This window comes from Thalia democratica, chromosome 2 (assembly GCF_965202585.1).
Source record: "Thalia democratica chromosome 2, ktThaDemo2.hap1.1, whole genome shotgun sequence".
Lineage (NCBI taxonomy): Eukaryota > Metazoa > Chordata > Thaliacea > Salpida > Salpidae > Thalia > Thalia democratica.
The window spans coordinates 2,209,610-2,231,600 of record NC_139166.1 but is presented as its reverse complement, the minus strand read 5'-3'; the positions used below and the strand labels follow the sequence as shown (position 1 = coordinate 2,231,600).

Sequence of the window (21,991 nt, the reverse complement as noted above, 5' to 3'; positions counted from 1 at the left end):
CAACCCTGCTAATAATGCAAAACATGTTCAATTTTTCCTCAATTTCCTCATCCTCAATTTGAGTATTTTATTAGGTAGTATATCTTTAGTAGTGAACATTTATTTATACTTTTACAAAAGATTGAATAGTTAATCATAAATTTAAATTTATTAAAAAATAACCGAGACTTGAGACTTAATAAACTTATTAGGTCAATAAAATTGCTAAAGCTCACTGTTGGTTTTTAATTTATTTTATTTGGTAGGTGTCAAAAGATTTTATTTTGTATCATCACTTTTTCATAATTAACAAAAATTAAGACAACCAATATCATTGTTTTAGTTTAAGCTGTTAAGTTTGATTTCTGTTTAAATTTTTCTAGTTTTTACATGCAAATGAAGGTTTGCTTAAAGCGCTCATTAGTGCTTTTGTTTTATTTAAACAATATGATTTCAATAGGCACAAAATATTTGTTTTTTATTTACCATATTGCCACAAAACCTGGAATCTTTGAAAAATCTTGAATTTGACAATTCAGGCTAAAAAACCTAGAAATTTTCTACAATTTTTACATGTTAATTAGTAAAATTCTATTTGACACCAAAATTCTACCATTAAGATAAAAAAAGATTGTCATCATCAATTTTATTTTAATTAAAAAACAAATTTAAAGTAGCTTTAGTGTATCTTTTTAATCTTGAAATACTATTTAACATAGTGTTTTACCTAAAACTTAATTTTAAACTAATAGTAGACTTAAAATGTGTACTTTTAAAAACCTAGAGAAAATTTACCAAAAACCAGTGGCCACCCTGCTTTGACAACCCTGTATTTCATAAGACTTTTCTAAATATATTTTTCACTTAATTGCAGTACTATTCTTTAACTGGAATTTTACTTATTTATATCATTTTAATATACAACTTAATACTTTTTCTATTTAGTCCATTTCTTTCAACTAATATAGTTGAAAAAAATCACATTAGAACAGATCACATACATTTATATGCTACTAACCTTTTCATACCAATTACTATTTTTCACAGCATATACAGCATAAAGTAGTAAGATGGACTTAACAGGAAAGTTGATAATAAAAGCCAGGAGGGGCGATGACATCAGAAGGATCCCGATCATGAATGAGGACATCACCTATGATGAACTCGTGTTGATGATGCAACGCGTCTTTAAAACTGATCAGGATCTTTTGATCAAATACAAAGATGAAGGTAAGTTGTTTAATCATACTTAAAAAGCTTTGACTATAACAGTTGAAATAACCAATATTAAAACATTGAGACATCTGATCAGTTATAACTTACTTTTAATTATTGGATTGTAGTAGTACAAAATAAAATAAAATTTTAAGTGTAGTTTTTATATAACTATGTCTAGTTTTTTTAAATTACCACTAAAAAAAATTGGTAAAAGCAATCTTAGGGTACTAAATTTCTGTTGAAGTGTTTTTGGCAAATTAAAACATACCACATTTTTAGTAAGCATACTGTAGTCAGCATAATTGAGTAGAAAACTAAAATGAGAAAATTATTTTCCAATATTATAGTGTAAACTATGTCATGGTTAAGATACAATTAAATATTGTAGTGTATATTATTAAGCTTACAGATTCAAGACATTTTGTGATTAGTATAATTTTTCTAAGTTTTCCTTTTCTTGCAGACAATGACCTTGTGTTAATAAAATTTTAAAACTGATCAGGATCTTTGATCAGTATTAAATTGAAGTTATTAAAAAGTATATAAATACCTCTTGTTTGTAAGTATGGAAACCAGGTATATATAAACTATATATTAAAGTTTAATATTTATAAAGTAATGTTAAATTTAGATTTATAAATTTGGAATATGTAGTTAAAAGAGACAATTGGTAGAAAAGTTTTTAAAGTATCAAACTTGCTGTTAAAGTGTTTATCAAATAAGTTAAATGTTTAGTAAGTATATTGTATTGTAGTAAGCGTAAGATCTTTAAAAAGAAAATTATGTCATCATTAAAAAAGAAACTTTGATGTTCGACTCTTAAATGTTTTTTTTTAAGTATTTACTTTTTTTTCTTACAGACAACGACTTGATCACAATTTTTGATGATTCTGATATCAAGTATGCAATTCAAATTAACAGAATCCTCAAGCTCACTTTGTTTGGTTTGTTTATTATGTTATGTTTTTATTTAAAAATATCAAGCGTTATTTAGTGTCAAATAAATTTTTGGAATTCGTATATATTTTTAAAAACTCATCAACCTTTTTCAAAGTTTAATGCTGCCAAATTTATGTAAATTTTATAAGTTTTAGTGTTTATCATACTTATTGATGTGATAAATAAATAAATTAAAGTTAAAGACTTAGTATTTTGAAAAGTACTAACTGTAAAGTGTGATTCTACTTCAATAATGTTTTAATATTTAATGGAGAATCAGCACAAACTGTCTTAGTAGGCAGTGAGGACATGAGATCTAGTTTGATCAAAATTATAATAAAAACAAAGTTTAAACGAAAATAAAAAATTAATTTGTTATAGTGAGTGGAGAGTCGTCTTCTGTTGCAAGCGGAGATATGCGATCCAGTTTGATAAAAATTAGAGACCAAGTCAATCAAATGCTGGACTCAATGACCGTGTCAGAAGCTAAAGAAGAAGTTGAAGGTTTGAGTTTTCAATTTATTTTTATTGACTGTTTTCCATATCAGGATACTAACTTCCTTAAGTTACTTGGGCTAATGTTGTGCATAAGTTGAAGTTTTTTTTTAAGTTTTAAATACATTTTGTATTTTAAAAGTCTTGTATGTTTTGCTTTAAATAGGGGTTTTTAATATAAATATAAAGAACTAGTTTAGTGCAAAATATTTTTATAAAACTTTTTAATAAATAGATACAGATTCAAAAGATTATTTAAAAAAAAACCTGTTTTTCAAAAATATAGCTATTAATCATTTTACTAAGAAAATAACAAAAAAAGAGTGATAGTAACATTGCTTATTTAAAAAAAGAAATAAAACAAAATTTGTTAAAAGATATTTAGAAGTTCTTATATTTTTCTCAGCTCTATGTAAACAAGCATATTTTTTATTAATTTTATATTATTTTATTAGCTTATAGATTAACATTTTATATGTAAGAGTGTAAAAAGTTTAAAATACATTTAAAAATGTGAAAAGTTAAACCAAATTATAAGAAACCTATTAGTTTTTTGCAGAAAATACCATGTGTCTTTTTACAAGTTTGTTTCATATTCAATCAACTCTGTTTTGTGCTTGATAACTTTTATAATTATTAATGTATCAGTTTTTTTACAAAATATTACAATAGTTTATTTGAAATAGTTTAAAATCAAAATAATTGTACAGAACCACGAACTTAATAAAATAATATTGTTAAAATGTTGTGCAACAGTGTAGAAATGTATGTTCAAACAAGTGGTCACGAATCAACTGATTTATTTGAAAGCCCCTGTCAAAATTTTTAAGTACATAACTACATGCAAATTCATATGAAAATATAAAATGCAGTATACAACAAGTTAGTAATTTTTGAATATTTTAAGCTTCCCCAGCCAAGGAAGAAGCGGCCCCCAGCGTGGCTTCGTTGCCACAGCAACCGACTCCCGTGCTTCCCCCAATAAGCACCCAGACTTTCGACCCGTTGAACAACACGGAGACATCTAGTGTCAGTGGTGTCAGTGTGAGAAGCAGTAACGTGGTTGAACAACCAGCTGAAAATATCGTGGTTTGTTTATTTTTATTCAATTTATTATAATATTTTTAAACATGTTGCAACAGCTAAAGATAATCAGATATTTTATTTTATTATATGCATAATTTTAATAATATTTAATTCAATAACGTTGTTGACAATCAAGTTGAAAATACTGTGGTTTGTTGTTAATATAATTTTTATTTGTATTTATTTTTTTAATAATGTTGAAAATCAATTTGCACCAGTTGAAAGTAATTATATTTTATTATATATATATATATATAATTAGTAGTTATATTTATTTAAATAATGTTGACAATCAAGCTGCTGAATATACTGTGGTTTGTTTATAAAAATTTATATGACAAATTTAAAGTTGAATCTGATCTATGCACTATAAAATTTCTTAACTTTAAAAACTCTTATATTGAAAATATAATTTTGATTATACCTTAATGTAAAAATAGTTTTAAACTTGAGATTAATTCTAACAACCTGTAGTTTTGATACACCAATCAAGCACATAAATTAGAATTCAACAATAACCCATAACTGTAAGTTGCTTAAACTTTTTCATTTCCATAATAAACTCGGCATCAAAACATTCACAGCCGTCGGAAGCTGACTCTTCATCGCTGTTCGGCAAGCCGCCCCAGGTGGAACAAAACAACTCGATGTTCGGCTCGCAAGCGCCATCCGGCGGTCAGATGTTCCAACCGCAGACTGGTTCTGACGTGTTCAATGCGAGCAGCAGCGTCACTTCAGGTATGAGTCAGTCCCAGACCCCCGTGCATTTCAACCAGCAGCCTCAGGTGGGATAATTCAGTATTGATCATTTTGAAGTTATTACAGTAAGAATATTTTAGTTTTAAGTGTCTCAAATCTTCCCTTGGTTGTGTGATTATTTTGTCTTTATCGATCGTTTTAAATAAAAAAGTTTTTTTTATTTAACAAAAAAATCTACAAATTTATAAGTATTCGTTATATTGCCTAAAGTACTTTCAAAATCTTCTTCAGTAGGCAATTAGAACTGATTAATTCAAAATTTTCTTGCATATAAATATTAATTTATTAAAAACTATTAAATATATTAAAATATAATTCAATTTATCACTAGTAAGCTTTTTAATTTTTGTAAATCTTAACCGTTTGCAGCTAAAAAATGAAATAGTTTTTTTCATTGTTAGTTCGAACTATTTTAACTACATGCTTACCTAACAACCAATTAATTCTTCCATAGCAACCAGTGCAGCAACCGTACATGCAGCCCATCCAAGACCCCCAGGTAACCATGCCAACAACCACTCAACCACCCCAGGTTTCCATGGCAACCACCCAGCAGCCACCTCATGGCATGTTCACCCCGCAACCTCAACAGCCCCAGCAAGTGTTCAGCCCCCAGCAGCAGAAACCCCAACAACCGTCTGGTAACCAAGCAGCACCCCAGGGAAACCAAGGTGGTAACCAAGGACCGGCTTCCGTTGCTAGCCAACCGTCAGTTGGGTTCCAGTATCAGCAGCCAACTCAGGCTGGGTTCCAGAGACCCCAACAAGGTTTGTATAAAATCTTTTTATATAATAAATAAATGTACAAATAGTAAATAAATGTACAAATAATAAGTTTGTAATACCAAATACTCATAAGCATCAATGTACTAATCAGTGTTGCCACTTTACCTGGAAAAACCTGGAATTTGACAATTTAAGCTAAAATAAGCTGGAAAAACCTGGAATTAGAGAAATTTTGAAAAAAACTAGAAAAACATGGAATTTTGATCAAAAAGCCTGCAGTTTTAAATAATTTTAACATTTTCAGTTGTAAAATTTTGATTTGACACAAAAAATCTATCATATAATTGATATTTTTTGTCATCATCAAAAAATTTTTTTATTAAAAACACATTTGAAGTAACTTTACAATATCTTTTCAATGTTTTTTTATCTATTTAACACAGTTTCTTAAATAGAAATTAACTTAAAACTAAACTAGACCCAAAAATGTGTACTTTTAAAAACCTGAAAAAAAATTGAAAAAATGTGTGGCAACCCTGATTTATTCAATTCCAAACTAAAATTTTAGAATGAGGCTGTTCATCTAAGCAAAAGGTAAAGTAATAGCTGTATAAGTACTATATACTAATGAAAATAAACACATTACCTTTATTTTAGTTGTTGCAACTTTTAAACATACTTAATTACAATTAACTTCATTACATTCAATATCACCGGTTATAAACTTTTTATTTTTATTTTTTTGTGAGTTCCAAGTAGTAAACTATTTTTCATAAATTACTGATGTCAATCTAATAATATATTTTTGTACAAATCGTAAGATGCATTTCGAGATGTTCAGAGGTTTCAACCGAAAAAATTTCAAGGTATGTGAAGTTTAAAACAAGTTATAAAATAAATCTATTAGTTTTATTTTATATGATATAGTTCTATGGTAAGTAAACAAGCTATATTATGATGAAATATTGTTATGATTTATTAGTTAGTACAACTGAGACTTAAAAAATTGCAATCAGTATTTTTAACAAGCTTTAGGCCAGGGTTACCCAAGCGTTTTTTCAGAAGGCTCCCTAAACAGAAATTTAAAAAGCTATGGCTTTATCGAACAAGATTACTCAAAGAACCATTGAAACACCTAAGATCTTTTTGTTTATTTTTTCATCATAAAATCCAGAATATCTAGTGTAAGTTTCAACTTATGACCTCATGGCCTCCTCTGTGGCCCTTTACTGCTCATGGCCCCAAGGGGACCACTTGGCCCACTTTGGGAAACCCTGCTTTAGATTTACATATATTTTGAAAATTTGCAATTTTTTGACATGTAAGGATGTTGCATAGCGTAAAAATATATTTTGAAAATTTCTAACTTTTTGAAATTTAAGGTAATGTTTAGTGACAAAATGTAAGGAAATATTTGAAAACTAAACAAATTGTTAAAATACAAAATTATTTAAAGAAACAATAGAAACAAAACAACTCAAAAGATGAGATTTTAATCAAACTTACATCATTATAAAGTTTTATAATCTTACAGTTTAATCATCAACTTATTTAAATGAATTTATAACTGATAATGCCAATATTGTGAAAATGAATAATATTCCAAATACTATAGCATAATTAAAAGTTTTCAATCATAAATCTTAAATTATAGACTTAAATCTTGACCGATATAGTTTTATTGAAACTTGCACTAAATAAATAAGCTTAGAATTATTTAAAAATACGAACCTTCAAGGTTACAGTTAGTTTTTTTAAATATTGGTTAGTAGTCAAAAAAAATTTTTTTTAACATAATAAAGTTTAGAGCAGGGTTTCCCAAACTCATCTTCTAAATCGCCCCCTTTTCAGAAATTTGAAAAATAATCGCCCCACCACGATTTTACAAAGTAGTTTTTTCTCTTGAGTACAAACTTTTGAGCCGAAAAAGTTGTGTTTGAAATGTAATTTAGTGTGGTATTTCTTATGCACCCACTTTTTGGCTGTGTTTAACGTATTTTACAGGGCTCGAGAAAATAAGTTACATTTGTTTTTTTATAAGCCCAGTAAAGTGTATTAAGATACTTTATTATTAAAAAGCTTTGTGTAATCTGTAATCAATCCTGTTTAGATATGAATTGTTTTGAAACTAATGAAACTTGTAGGGTAGTGGTGGACAACTTTTGTAGTCAGCAATTCATATTTACTAAAAAAAAATTTCTAGTTTCAACTTGTTATTGTAATTGTGAGCTGCATAATCTAAAAAAACAACATATATGAAAAATGAAAAACTCGTGCAAAATTGTAATAAAATAATTTAGTGTTATTGTGATCTAGGAAATACTATTGTGAACTGAAAACCAAATTTAAAGTGTATTTCAAAATATTAAGTATCAAAAAACTAAATTTTGTTTATTTTGCACAAGTAGTTTTCAAGATACTTAGCGGGTCGAAATTTGACTGGATCTTAACCGTACGTTATCCATCTGAAATCTTAACTTAAACCTGACATTATAATAATCTCTTATTTAACGAATTTCGGACATTTAGAAGTTAATACTAAGTAATTTATTTAAGCCGCACAAAATACTTAAATTGTTATATAAACAGGCATATTCTAAAATTACTATACCAGAAATTAAAAAAACTATAAAAGAATGAACAGTTTATATTACACATAAAAAAATAAATATTAAAACATAATTTCTGATCTAGTTTGAGGAAGTTTGACCAACTGGTTGATTATCTCACAATAATCATCAACAGCTTCAGTTAATGCAGTAAAATTATTAATTTCAATGCTAAAATATATTATAAGCAAGATAGTTGTAAAGTTATAGACTTACTTTTAAACTTTTTAAACTATATGTTTTGTTGTAGAATACCATTAAATAGTATTTGACTTGGAATAACCTTTAGGAAACTAGACCCTAATTTTAACATTTTCTTTTTTCTTAATTTAAATTCAAAAAATCAAAATTTTTACAGTTAATTCTGTGAACAGAAAGTGATTGATTAAACTATTCTTTTAATTAGGTTAAAATTTTGTTTTGTAATTTTAGCAGTCTAATACTGTTTAAATTTATTTTTTTCCCTACCTATTAGCTTATAATAATTTACCAGAGAAAATAGTGAAAAACTAAAAGCTAGTGTTGAACTATTAAAATAAACAACACATTCTAACTGCTAAAATATTGAAAACTAAGATAAAACAAAACACAGTTGTATTAATAGTTTAAATTTCCTTAATATAAAAATTTTTTAACAATAATAAATCAAGTTAGAAAAAAAAATTGAGTTTAAGAATCTATTAAATGAAAAATTTGAAGTCATTTAAAATAGAGACCTCAAATATATACTCTTTTAAAACCAATAAAAAAAATTTGAAATAAAAATTCTAATGGTTATCAAGATTTTTTTATTTATACAGGTTAAAGAAGTAATAAAAAAAATTGTCAAATAAATTTCTTTCATACAAATACTTTAATCACTATGCTATAAAAACTTTTAGTGTTATGTAAAACCCAAATATAAACTACAAAATTAACAAGGTCAAAATAAAACTATTAACAGATTTAAAACATAAACCATTTAATAAATACAGTAGACTTCCGCTTAAGTTCGCACTTTAAACAAAATCAAAAAGTGCAAACTCAAAAATTTTTACCATTTTTTTTACAAAATAATAAATTTGAATATGTTTTATGCAACAACGTTATGAATAAACATGAAATCAACTAAAACATAAAACAAACATTCACTAAAAAAATAGATCTATATAAGCTATTAAATATTATGTATTTTTAATTTTATTAATACTTATTTAGTAATAGACTTTATTTAAGTTAAATTTTAGAAAATATGAATTTGCACTTTTTTTTGGGTAAAAAGTGCGAACTCAAGAGGAAGTCTACCTAATTAAATTTTTTTAGGCATTATGCAAGCCTGTTGTACAATAAATAACTTATTAATTTTTTTATTATTAAAAGACTATTTAAATACAATGCAAACCAGGTTAAATAAAAAGTATTTTAAAAGATTAAATAAATTCAAAACTTTTATAAAAAAAATGTCTGCTACTGTAGTCTAATATAATGTGTAGGATGAGGTTTATGACTGCTTGCAAGTTTTTTTTAATCTGATTCTTTATCAATAAAACAAAGCCTCCTTTACAAATATCTAGATTAGATCTTTTGCTCAAGATGTTGATGACTGAACTAAAAGCTTTCTCAACAACATGGATAGAAAGAAAAACTATAAACAACAGTCTAAATTCCTCTCAAATGATTGGATACTTTTGCCTTAGTTTATGTTGAGTCCAAAAGCTTTCATATCGTTATTTGGAAAAATTTACAATAAGTTCAAGGTCAGTTCTTGAATCTGAGAAGGTTTCCTGTAAGTCGTTTGCTTCAAAACGATCTGCCTCGAAGGGACCCATATTTTTACCTATATGGTAGCTTTTTTGTGTCAAATCGAAATTTTACTACTTAATATGTTGAAATTGTTAAAAATTCAAGACTTTTTAGGTTTTTTTTTGCCTAAATTTTTAAATTTCAGGTTTCTCCAGGTTTCTAAGTAAATTGGCAACCCTATATAGTTTTATTTCTTAGTCTTATTATATTACTTATTATAATTTAGTGATTTTTCAAAAAACAATTGGAAATATCATGAGATGATAGTTAATAATAGATACATAGATTCTACGAACCATTTATAATCCTAAATAACCTATATGTCAGGTTATAAAATGGTGAGAGGGATTCCAATCGTCTATGATCTATGTAATTATTAAGTAAGAAAATATATGAATGAAAATATGTAATTTACTTGAAAGTAAGAGTCATAAGTACTTGATATTTTTTTTCAATATTTTACATAAACAAAATAATCATTTTTTTTAAGATTACTTCGGGGTCAAATATTTAATGGCAAGCTGAAATTAGTAAAGTAGCAAGATAAAAAGTAAAAACTTTATGACAGCCCAAAATTTTAAAATCGCCCCCTTTTCATCCCCTTACTAGTTATCGCCCACCCTTTCGCCCCCTTACAAATTATCGCCCCCCGATTTACTAAAATCGCCCCCAGGGGGGCGATATCGCCCACTTTGGGAAACCCTGATCTAGATAAACAAATGACATATAAGGAACTTTTATATAAATTTTATAAATTTTTTAATTCGTGATCATTGCGTGAAACACCGTGTTGAATAAAACTCTGAAATTGTCCAATTAATTTTAAAGTCCTTTCAATACAATTTTTCTCTCAGGTCAGCAACCAGCACAGAACCAGCCAACCCAACCAACTTTCCAGCCCCAGCAACCATTTCAGCAGCAACCAACTAGCCAGGGTGGTTTCCCGGGGCAGCAACAGCAACAGAGACCTTCTTTCCAGGGACAGCAAATGCAAGCGGCGGCAGGTTTGATGTTTGAATTGAATTGTTTCGTAAAATAAGAATAAAAAGGATTTAAAAACCAAAAAAAAATGTTTTATCTTTGATTTCTACTAGATATACTACAGAAAACTATATTAAACTTTATACTCCAAATCTTGTTTGCTATGAATCAAATTATTATTATTATTATATATAATAAATTTTCAATTTTATTAAACAAAACTATGTTTCACTCGTTTTAAGACGAGATCTTCAGTTGTTTAAAATCTGTAAAAATTTATGTAATAACATGTAGGAAGACATTATGCTTAACTTGAAACAAAAGAAATAAAAATATATAGATAAAGTTATAACAAAAAACTGAATAAAATCTAATTAAAACTTATAGCTTAAAGTTACTAGTATACGAAGATTATGTTGTTGAGTTAGATTTAGATAAATGTAAGTTACTTAATAATTATATAATCTTAAAACTTAAACAATTAGATAAAGAAATAAAATAAATAAAAATGTCTGTACTAACATTTAGTAGTCTTTCGAAATTTGTAGATAACTAACAAAGAAAACAAAACAACTCTTCAACTAAAGCATTATGTTAAATATTGAAATTTACTCGTTTAAAAAGTATTATTATTATATATATTATTTTTATTATCTAATGTTTGTAGTCGATGTACTTTTTAATGATATATTTCAAGCTGTTAAGTAAAAATTGAAAAAAATACAGGTACTATGTTTGCAATGATTCGAGTGTTTTCAAATGCTTTAATTCCAACTTCTGAAAAATTAAAAAAGTACATGGGCTAAATTTAAGATTATTTACAATGGCCCTAATTTTAAAACTCATAATTCTGTGACGATATGCTCATTACCAAAGTTGTAACTGTGTTCCTAAGTATAACAGAAACAAATATTATAAAGTTTTGAAGGTTATATATTGAAATAAATACATTAAAAAAATGCTCAAACGGGTTTGAAATGAATTTTTAAGTTGTTGTTTATAGTTTCATGTATTCACAAGCTGTTTAAAATAAATTTCAGAGTGAATATTTTAAAGTATAAAAAGAAAATTAAACAAACTACATATTTAGTTAATTCACTTGACTTTGCTGGTTTTAAAGTGCATATGTAGATAAATTTTCAATATAACTTGTGTTTATAACTTTCAAACTAGAATATATTTAGTATTATGTCCGAGTAGAACTTAGCACATAAATATTTGTGGGCTACATACATGCATTTTGAAAAGTTCATGGGAAACGTTGAAACTAAACAGACGTTAATTATACTAGCAATGTTTTTTGAGTTGGTTTGTTTACTAAATAAAAAGAATGATTTTTTTTCCACGAAGTTTTAAGTTCATTGTTTATAAGTTTATTATATATAAGTTAATAACAATTTTAACAAGTAAGATGTTTAAAAAAGTTAAATTTTAAACTAAAGTTTTAAAACTTTGAAATTTTGCAGCTTATATGAAGAATAAAAAATAAGTATTGTAGTCATTGTAGAATGAATATATTGTAGAATTAATTTAAATATTTTAAATATATATTTTCACAATATGTATGAAAGCGAAACAGTTATTACTTCAACAAAATGTAATACCTATAAATTATGTTATATTGTAACTATGTTCTTATGTTATAAATATAATTTTTAACACTAATTATGTGTAAATGGAAATAATTTCTGTTTCCTTAAAATCTCATCTATTGGTTATCATTTAATTAGCTTTTGTACTGAATATCCTTATCATTTACTGTTGTATAATTGTTATTATATATTAATTTGTAGTCTTATGATATAATTTAATGTTTAAAGTATAAACATATGAGGAAATAAGACAAGCACAGAAATAATTAAGTAGTTGTTTTTATTTTTAGATATTTTATAGAATGTCTTAGACGATAGTTAAACATAATCAAACTTAATTTTGTAAATACATTTTTAATAAGCTCTTAAAAGTTATTAATAATTGTAAATTTTATCTTTTCATAATACAACAATTTACTACCAAACATAAAAATAAATTTTACTTTTTTTTTGTCAAATCCAAGCTCTTCTTTAAAGCTTTTACAAGTTTAATTTTTTGTTGTTAGTGTCAAAAAATAAACTAAATTAAATTAACTTATGCTCATTGAAAATAACTGATTCAAAATACTTTACTAAAGTTAACAAAAACTTCAGTATTTTCATAAATACTTTATCAATAATTTATAGATTAAACATAGTTTTTTTTAGAAATTATACACTAAGTTTAAAATATTTAGTAAAAAATTTTTTACAAGATAACTCAGTTATATTTATACATGTATGTTTGTTGTTGTTTATACTTTTTAACTTAAATTTTTATTGATATCTAGTTAAATATACATAAAACATAAGTATAATTATTTATTAAAAAACAAATTATTTAACTTATTTTTTTTTTAGTTTCTAGTGTTAAAACTGTTTAGTACTAAAGTTGTTTTTTATAAACAGAATGGCTTGTTTAAAATAAAATTAATACTATAACTATTTTTAGTTGATTTTGAAAAAATTTTAGAGTGCATATTGAAAAAAATCTCAATTTAAACTAGACTATCAAACTAATTTTGTTTATTAACAAAATGGCTTGTTTACAATAAAATCAATGCTATAATTCATATTATTTATACGCTACAATTATTGTTTTTGGCAAAGTGTTAAAATCTATATTTGTTAGAATTTTAATATAACCACATCGTGATAATAAAACACTTGTTATAGTATCACACAAAATTAGTATAAGTTAATAGTCATTTAGTCAGAATTTCAAGTAAAACTTGTTCAAAAGCTATTTAAGATTATTAAAACAAACGATAATAGACTAAAAACAGATATATTGTGTTTACTACTAGAAAATTGTTTGTTTAAAACAGTATTATTTACCAAGCAAATAAATATTTACGCTTTATGACTAATAGAATTACTACCATTAAAAATAATTTTACTCAGTAATTTAATTAAATAGTGTTTTCAACAAATAAATGTAATTTTTGTTGTTCAAATCACATACGTGCACCAGATTATATTTTGTAATCTAATTTGATTCTTGTATCGATTTTTTTTGACCGTGGTTTTGCTAAAATGTGTTTGTATTTTTATGTATCAAATTTTCAATTTAGTAAAAAAAAATCAATTTACATAAAGTAAAACACTAATTTAATTTTTCAAAATTTATAGTATTTATTTGAAATAATATATAAACTTAAAATCATAAAATTTCTTATAAAGTAAATAAAATGTTCACTTAGAGCTAGCAATACAAATTAAATGAAAATTAAGTTATTAATTTGCAACCGGTTGTAATGAAATATTATTCAGTATTTTGAACAAAACTATTTTATTATGATTTATTTTTAATTGCTAGATAAGTGTAAATGTTTTCAACAAATAAATGTAATTTTTGTTGTTCAAATCACATTTGTGCACAAGATTATATCTTGTGATCTAATTTGATTCTAGTATTGATTTTTTGGTTTCACTAAAATGTGTTTGTATTTTTCTGTAAGAAAATTTTCAATTTAAAAACAAAATTTTTCTAACATCACAAACTGAAAGGTAAATTAAGACCTATTTTATTAATAAAAACATATTTTAAACTATAACCTATATATGTTTTTATTTCTTATAGTTTATAGCCTCAAAAGTACAATCCTGTGCATGATATTAAAATCCATGAGTAGTGTTAAACATACCATAATGCAAATAAAATTTTTACTTATGCTTTATACAAAGGTAAATAATTGATATTCAGCTGTAGAAAATTTTATCAAGTGACTAAGTTACTAGATAAGTTCAACGGCTGTCTAAATCTAAATTTTGTTGATTTTAATGGTTTTGTTTTATAATATGTTTTGGTTTTAAGAAAACAAATAGAGAGATCTCAACTACTGGAGGAGAAATAATGAATTTATTCTTTCAAGAATTTGTTTTAAAAACTAAGTTTCGGTCAAAGACCTCGTCAGTGCTTAAATAAAACTAAAAAGATATGTGACAGTAAAAATAGCATTTAAACAATTAAGTTAAAATAAAACCAAATTTTAATAATAAGATTGAGTTTAAGGTAAATTTTAGTTAAGTTTTAAAATCAATATAACAATACTTTTATTTGTACCTATTGGTTTTATTTTATTAATACTATAATATTCTATTATACTATTAGTTACTTTTATAGTAACACTACTAAAAATTAATTGATAATGTTATAAATTGTGCGTAACAGTTTTTGCTCTTTAAAAATTATTTTTATATATTAGCATTTATAATCTTACTATAAGTTAGTCGTTGTCTTAATGTTTTTTATTAATAATTTATAAACATATAATTGCTCTAACAATTTCAATAGTTTTATTGATCTCTTGAAAATTTATAGTTTGTTACAATTGCGAATATTTTTATTAAAATTTAATTTATACAAAAAGCTATGAACACTTTAAATTTAGAAAGTAAAAATAATTTTCGACAAAATCGTATATTTCAGTAGTAATTCTTTGTTATTAAGGTCTTGCTAATATATATTACTAAATAAAAGGGAATATATACTTATTAAGCATGTATATTTCAAATAATTATAAAATATTTTTCAAAAGTAGTTTTTAATTATTAATTGTATACTATTTACAAGTTTTACAAGATAAAATTTTATATAACTATTTATTTAACAGTAACCTAATCGAATTAAATACCGGTTAAAGATTCCATTATTCTAAACAATGATATTTTACATCCGTAAATCATTATGTACTATTAAATGTTTTATAAAATTACCCGAATTTTAATTTAATTGCTTTTGTTGCAATAAGACATTTTTGTTTTATAAACGTAAACCTCTAGGGATATTTAGTTTTAAGTAGAAGCTAGTTCTTATTCAATTATATCTTACTCAAAGCAACAAAGTTTCCAGCATATACGTCTGAACAATTATATATAAAAATATTATTAAAAAAATGTTTATGTCAAGGAAATATATTTAGTTCTATTTAATTTGTTATAAAAACTGTTTAAAGTACTAGTAAACTATTAATTTTTTAGAAGCCTTATTTATAAGTTGTATAGTAACTAGTAACTTGTTTTTCGTAAACAATTTGTAATAAAGTTGTTTTGAAATATTTTGCAAACTTTTATCTTACTGTACATAAAATAATTGCAACTTAACAAAAAGAAACTTTTAATTTTCAAAGTTGTTTTTATTTGCTTGTATTTTCTTTACATAGTCTTAATTTTATCATATTTGGTGCACACATGATTGTTTTTACAAGTAATATTAATTTACGATTTCAGAATTCTTATATTGAAATATATTTATTAGATTATTTAATCAGTCATGGAAGCTTAAAATAAATAAACTCTTTTTGTTAGCATTAAGTAGACTACTTCTTTTAATCTTACAAAAAATCAAATATATTCGTAACAAAATCAAATTAAACTTTTTTTAAATACAAACTTCATTTGTGGCATCTACGAAATATAGGACATAAATATGATAATAATATAAGTTTTTACAAAATATAACATTTTGTTTTCACTGCCTCAACTCCGACCTGTTACCGTTTTTCAATATTTCGGATACTGTTTGGTGAACATTTTTAAATTAATTTATTAGTCTCGACAGAAAGTAGTGTAATAATTAGTTTGTTAAAATAACAATATATGATATAGAACATGTTGGTAGAACTCATGCTATGTAGATAAATATAAATATATAAATAAAATGGAATGTAAATAATTTTAAATTTAAATATAGTATGAATAAAATGAAATATAAATCATTTTAAATATAAATATAATATGAATAAAATGAAATATAAATCATTATTTTGCATTATAAATTCTTTGGAGCAAACAATAAAAGTTGTTTTAATATCAAATATACACTTTCAGGTGGTAACCAGTTTCAACCCCAAGGACAGCAGCCAAACCAACCAGGACCCCAAATGGGTCAGCAGCAACCAGGGCAGCTGCCCCCGTTGCCAGGGCAACCGTCGCCGAGGTTCGGGAGGCCCCAGAACCCCCACAGAATGTTCCCCGGCGGTCCCAACAGAGGAGGGTACAACAGGACCAGGCCCCTCGGTCCAGGCTACCAGTAATTGTGACGTCATAAGTAAGATTGACGTCATCAGTGATGACCCCGTGAGCTGGCTGCTCACCATGTGACGTCATAATTGAGCTTTTGTTGATGATTTTCTCAAATTTCTCTTTTGAATAAAAAATTTCTTATTATACTAAAGTGAAAAATAACGCAGCTTTAGTTATAAAATAATATTTTAAATAAATATTTTTTTAAATCGTCTTATTTTCTAGCTTTTTTCCTCTTAATTTTAATACTTTATATTTTTTTCTATCCTAAAGAAGGCAAGCGAGTGAAGAAGTACAAGCAGAAACTTAGAAAGTAAAAGAAATGTTATTTTAAGATGTTTGAGTTCACTGATGTTTGAGAATAATTTTTAGCCTACAAGTTTCAAACTAGGCATTAAATTTTTCATATAAAGCTTTTTCATACTAAATTAAAATTTAATTAGTGCATGAAAACCTTTTTATAGATATTTATATTTGCTGTTTTTGTGACTTGAAAACAAAAAACTAATAGTCTATATTTTGGTTTGTCAAAAGCTCCTTAATAAGTATAAATTAAAGTCCATGCAGTTCTTTTTATTTATTATATTATACTGCTAATTTTCCTATCATTTAAATTGCAATTGCTTGGTTTTTATTTTCTCTCTTCAAAAAGCTTTTCTTTTTAAATAACTTATATATTTATTTTTAGCTAAATTAAAAACTTGAGCTTAAACTAAGCCTGGGTTTGTTTTTGTATTTTTGTCCTTATTTTTATCAAATAATACTTTTTGTATGTACAACTTCTAATAAACTATATATGTATGTCACACATATAATTACAAGTATCACATTTCATTGTGAAAGATCAAAGAAATGCTTGAAGTGTTCTATAGTGAGGGTAGGATTCAAATATGCACGACGACAATTTTGCAATTATGGACACTTTTGACGAAGGGTCACTTTTGCACGACGACAATTTTGCACGAAGACACTTTTGCACGAAGACTTTTTAACACGAAGGGACATTATGGCACAAGATAATTTTAACCCTAACCCTCGGTTGATAACTTTCTTTTTTTTTTTTTGGCTCATGCAAAAATATCCCTTCGTGTAAAAGTGTCTCCTTTGTGCATGTTTGACCCATTCCCCTATAATGATAGGTTTTTGGCTTTTTATTAAATAACAATCTCTATAAATCATAATCAGAGTCCATACGCTTCAGGGTAAATATTTTTTTGGCAATATTAGCAAAATGTCTGTTCAAATGCTTGAAAATTTATAAATTATTAAAAGAGTTTGGACAACAACTTATTTTGAGATGATTAAGTTGTCAATTTCTTTCTGAATAAAATTTGCAACATTATTTTTACCAAAACTCAGGCAATATTTGCAAAGTGTCAGGGTTTGTCCGTACAGATGAACAATATCTGAAATTATTAAATAAGTCTATTTAACTTAAGTAAGTTATTTAATTGCTAAGTTCTTTCCTAATTATAGTTGTTGCAGCCCAGTACTCTGAAAGTAGATAGTTATATACTTCTGTTGTGGTTGGGTTATCTGAAAATTTAATTCCAGTTGCTCTGTTTTAAAAAACTGAAAAATTATACCAATAAAACCTAATATTAATAGGCTACGTCGTTTTATTTGTTATAAGCCCAATTTGGCGTCAACCAGCAAGGGTTAGGTAAATTTCAGTCTGAAATTCGCGTACTAACCCTGGTATATAATTTATTAGATAATTTAACTTAAATAGTTTTTAAAACATACAAAACTTTTATGCTGTTCTTAACTCTGTCAGGTTTTAAAATACAGTAACCTCTCGCTTATTTACGCACATTGTGTCCACAGATAAAACGCGTAAAGATATGAGAGATCGTAAAGATACGAGAGGTACTATATTTACTGTAATGGCTATTTTTTGATATTGCTTCCAGTTAAAAGCAGACTGGGGACTTTGCCACTTTTAATAATTTGTTTACATTATTTATAAATATGAAAATAAAAGATAAAGCTATACGTATATTAAAAATAAAGGACTTAAATTTGTGTAAAACAAACACTACTTGTAGAAGAATTTTAATAATAATAAAAAATTGGGATTTGTGTTAATTGTAAGCTCTATATTTATTAAGTATCACTGCCACTTTTTGCTAGGAAGTTTCATTAGGTTTCTTTTTTAGAAGTTTATTTATATAAAGGGTAAGAGTGCTGTATTTTTTATTTGTGTTTTAAACATTCATTATTTAAATCAGTCATATTTATTTAAAAATTTTAATTTGATCTGAAATTGTGAAAACTTTCTGATGTACTTAAATATAACTAAATGTTTATCAATTAGTCAACTAACATAAGTTTACAAAGTCTAAATATATAGAGAGGTGAATTAACATTTAAAAACATATTTCAAATTAAAAATATACAATAAACCTACTTTGTTCAATATTAATAAATAAACTTCTTATTTTTGAATTTTTTAGAATTCCCAAATGCGTAACTAAGCGAGAGTGCGTAACGTCACGAGTGCGTAAAGATGCGAGAGGTTACTGTACTTCATACAAATTAGGAAAACCAAATCTTATTAGATTTAGTTAAGCTGTTCTATTTTTACATAATAAATACAAAGCTCAAGATTTTCAACAAATATCTGCATAACGTAACATGATATTTGTTTTACTTTTAGGACAGATAAAGAGTTTACAAGTTTCATTGCCTAAATTTTCCAGATGATTTTGTCCTAGAAAAGACGTTAAAAGGTATCCGTGATGTGCGACTTGATAACCGAAAGGTATTTTGTACACTAAGTGATAGGACCAAATATTCTTAGCGCTTTTTTTGTTTTTCAATATCTTAGTGTTTCTGAAAGCTAAAACTGCAGGATACTTGGTTTGGGACAATAAATAGGGTTAGAAAAACATACTTATATTTCTTACAATCCCTCTAATACTATAAGAGTTGGTAAATATAAACTTTGTTCGTTTTAAATCCGGTAGACTTAATTTAAGTATCTGAAGATTATTTAGTTTTCATCAAATGCTAATTTTATACTAAATACAGCACAAAAAACCGACTTGTAAGTTAATTTAGATGTTAGTATACTCTTCTAGTTGCAAAGCTTTCAATTATTAAAATAGTTATGATACTCTACTATATTGTTTATTTATAATTTCTATAAAAACGAGTTTACAAATTAAGCCGAGACTAATAATAGTTTTATGGTTTAGCGCTTTAATTAATTATGTAAACGGTTTTTTAGTTTTAAACTGTACATATTAATATTTTTCAGTCATTTCCTATGTTTAAATAGTTAAAAAAATTAAATGATTGCGCATAGAAATTTGAAGTGGGTTAAAAAAAAGAACTTCAACATTGTAGCTAATTTTCCTTGATAGACTGTAGAATTTAACTGGCTTGTAAGATTAAATTTTCTCAAATATCTAAAAAATGTAAAATATTTAGACACAATGTTGAAATGTAATAAACTAGTTAAAAATGACAATAATTTTCTGTGCTATTAACCTTTAACAGAGATGTGAAAAATTATAGTACATCCAAAGAATTCCTTTTAAGTACTTTTTTCTTAGAACTAGGTCAATGTGTGTTATTCATAGTAAGAAGAAATATAAAAAAATTATGAAATTCAACAATGTTGTTACTATATATAGTAAATAAAGATGTGCGAACTAAATAAGCTCTTTACATTTCAATAAGATAACTAAATAAGCTCTTTACATTTCAGTAAGGTAATTAAATAAGCTCTTTACATTTCAGTAAATTGAGCAATCTTTTTTAGTTAAGACCAATAATTATATGTATATATATGTATAAAATAAACATCAGATATTACTTAAAAATTAAAAAAAAGATGCTTTTAAGGAAATTCATTACTATGACAATTATGTTAAATTTCAACAAAAAAGTATAGTAAAAAGTTTAACTAAACTGCCTTAAAAGATAAATATTTTAAAAAATTACTAAAAGAAAGGTTAAAAATACGACTGAAATGATTTTATCTGTTGATTTATTGAAACATAAACAAACAAAGAGCACTAATATGACGTAATAGTTACAAATATTCTCCCAGGAAGTTCTTGTCAGTGGTCTTGCAGACAATATTGATCAGTTTTCTGCAAGCTTCTAATTCTTTGCTGCTTACCTTTGATTTGCTGTAAAAAATACTAATAAGTAATGGTTTGTTTTGAAAATAAAACTTTTTGCTGTATGATTAAAAATCTTTCACCACACCTAAAATATAGAATAGTAAAAATGTTTTTTATTTTACTCTAAAGTTAAAAATAATAGCTCAACATTAATTTTCAGCTAATTAAACTTGAGGAAGTAATTTAGTAGAATAATGTATGGTAAATAGGATACATATTTCAAATTATTTGAGGTTTAAACTTGCAATAAACTAGTATAGAAGCTTGTCAAACTTATAAAAAGAAATTAGTATAAAAGTTAAGGAAAGAAAAGCAAATTGAAATACTTAGAAAAAGTTAATGAATCAAGAAACAACTATTCAAAATATGAATTTGATCGTTTGTTAACAAAAGATCCTGATTGTAAACAGAAAATTCACCCCTTAAAAAGTTTTTGATTAAGAAAATTAAGTGACATTAATAATAAGTAAAGTTTAATAATGTTCAGTAGAAGTTTAATGTCAGTTCTGTTTAGATTTAATAAAAAGAACTGGTAAAAAAAAAAGGAACCTAACTAACAATTTCTCTCTAAATAAAAATAATTTTTAAATGTGTATTGTACACACGTAAGGCAGTTAGTTTTTATTAAACATATTTTATAAACATTAAAATTTTAACTAAACCAAACTGTATATTAAAGTTATGGATTTTATCAAAGCTTCAAGGTATCGATAACAAAGGTATGTAAAAAAAAGTCAGATATACGAAAACTTACTTGCCTTCATAATAAATTTAACATAATATACATTAAATACACAAAAACATGTCAAAGCTGACTTGATAGTCTTCTCATAGACGATTCTGCAAACCAAATGAAACATGAAAACTCCCACGGAATACTTCATGACGGTTTTCATGAAATTCCAGTGCTTGTGGTCGACATCCAACGACTTGAGCATCTCAATCGTCGACATTTCTTCTTCTGGAAAATAAAATAACTATTAACTTTAAAATGCAACAAATTTCTTTTAAGTGTTTGAACAAGTTTAAACTTTATGCGTTGTCGCTTTTTCTTTTGTGTGTTTGCATTGAAATAAATATCGTTAAAGTATTAATCTATAATGGAGGTTATTTTAGAAAGTCTGATCCATAAAACTAGAGTTTCAACTTAGGTAATGCTAAGTAAGCGTCAAAGAAAATCAACA

At 25.7% G+C, this 21,991-nt stretch overlaps 1 protein-coding gene across 1 annotated transcript; it reads left to right on the top strand.

Annotated features, from left to right (window-relative positions):
* The first annotated feature begins 1,030 nt into the window (after positions 1-1,030).
* On the top strand, positions 1,031-17,409 carry LOC145829405 (uncharacterized). Its single transcript, XM_082937186.1, has 8 exons — positions 1,031-1,209; positions 2,058-2,141; positions 2,518-2,640; positions 3,539-3,720; positions 4,302-4,502; positions 4,931-5,243; positions 10,447-10,596; positions 16,477-17,409. The coding sequence occupies exons 1-8, from the start codon at positions 1,050-1,052 to the stop codon at positions 16,680-16,682; spliced, it is 1,419 nt and encodes a 472-aa protein (XP_082793312.1). The 5' UTR covers positions 1,031-1,049; the 3' UTR covers positions 16,683-17,409.
* The last annotated feature ends 4,582 nt before the right edge of the window (positions 17,410-21,991 follow it).

Coding starts and splice junctions, on each gene's coding strand:
- LOC145829405 (XM_082937186.1), top strand. CDS start 1,050: ATGGACTTAACAGGAAAGTTGATAATAAAAGCCAGGAGGGGCGATGAC. Junction 2,641..3,538: donor AGCTAAAGAAGAAGTTGAAG/GTTTGAGTTTTC, acceptor GAATATTTTAAG/CTTCCCCAGCCAAGGAAGAA. Junction 4,503..4,930: donor ATTTCAACCAGCAGCCTCAG/GTGGGATAATTC, acceptor ATTCTTCCATAG/CAACCAGTGCAGCAACCGTA.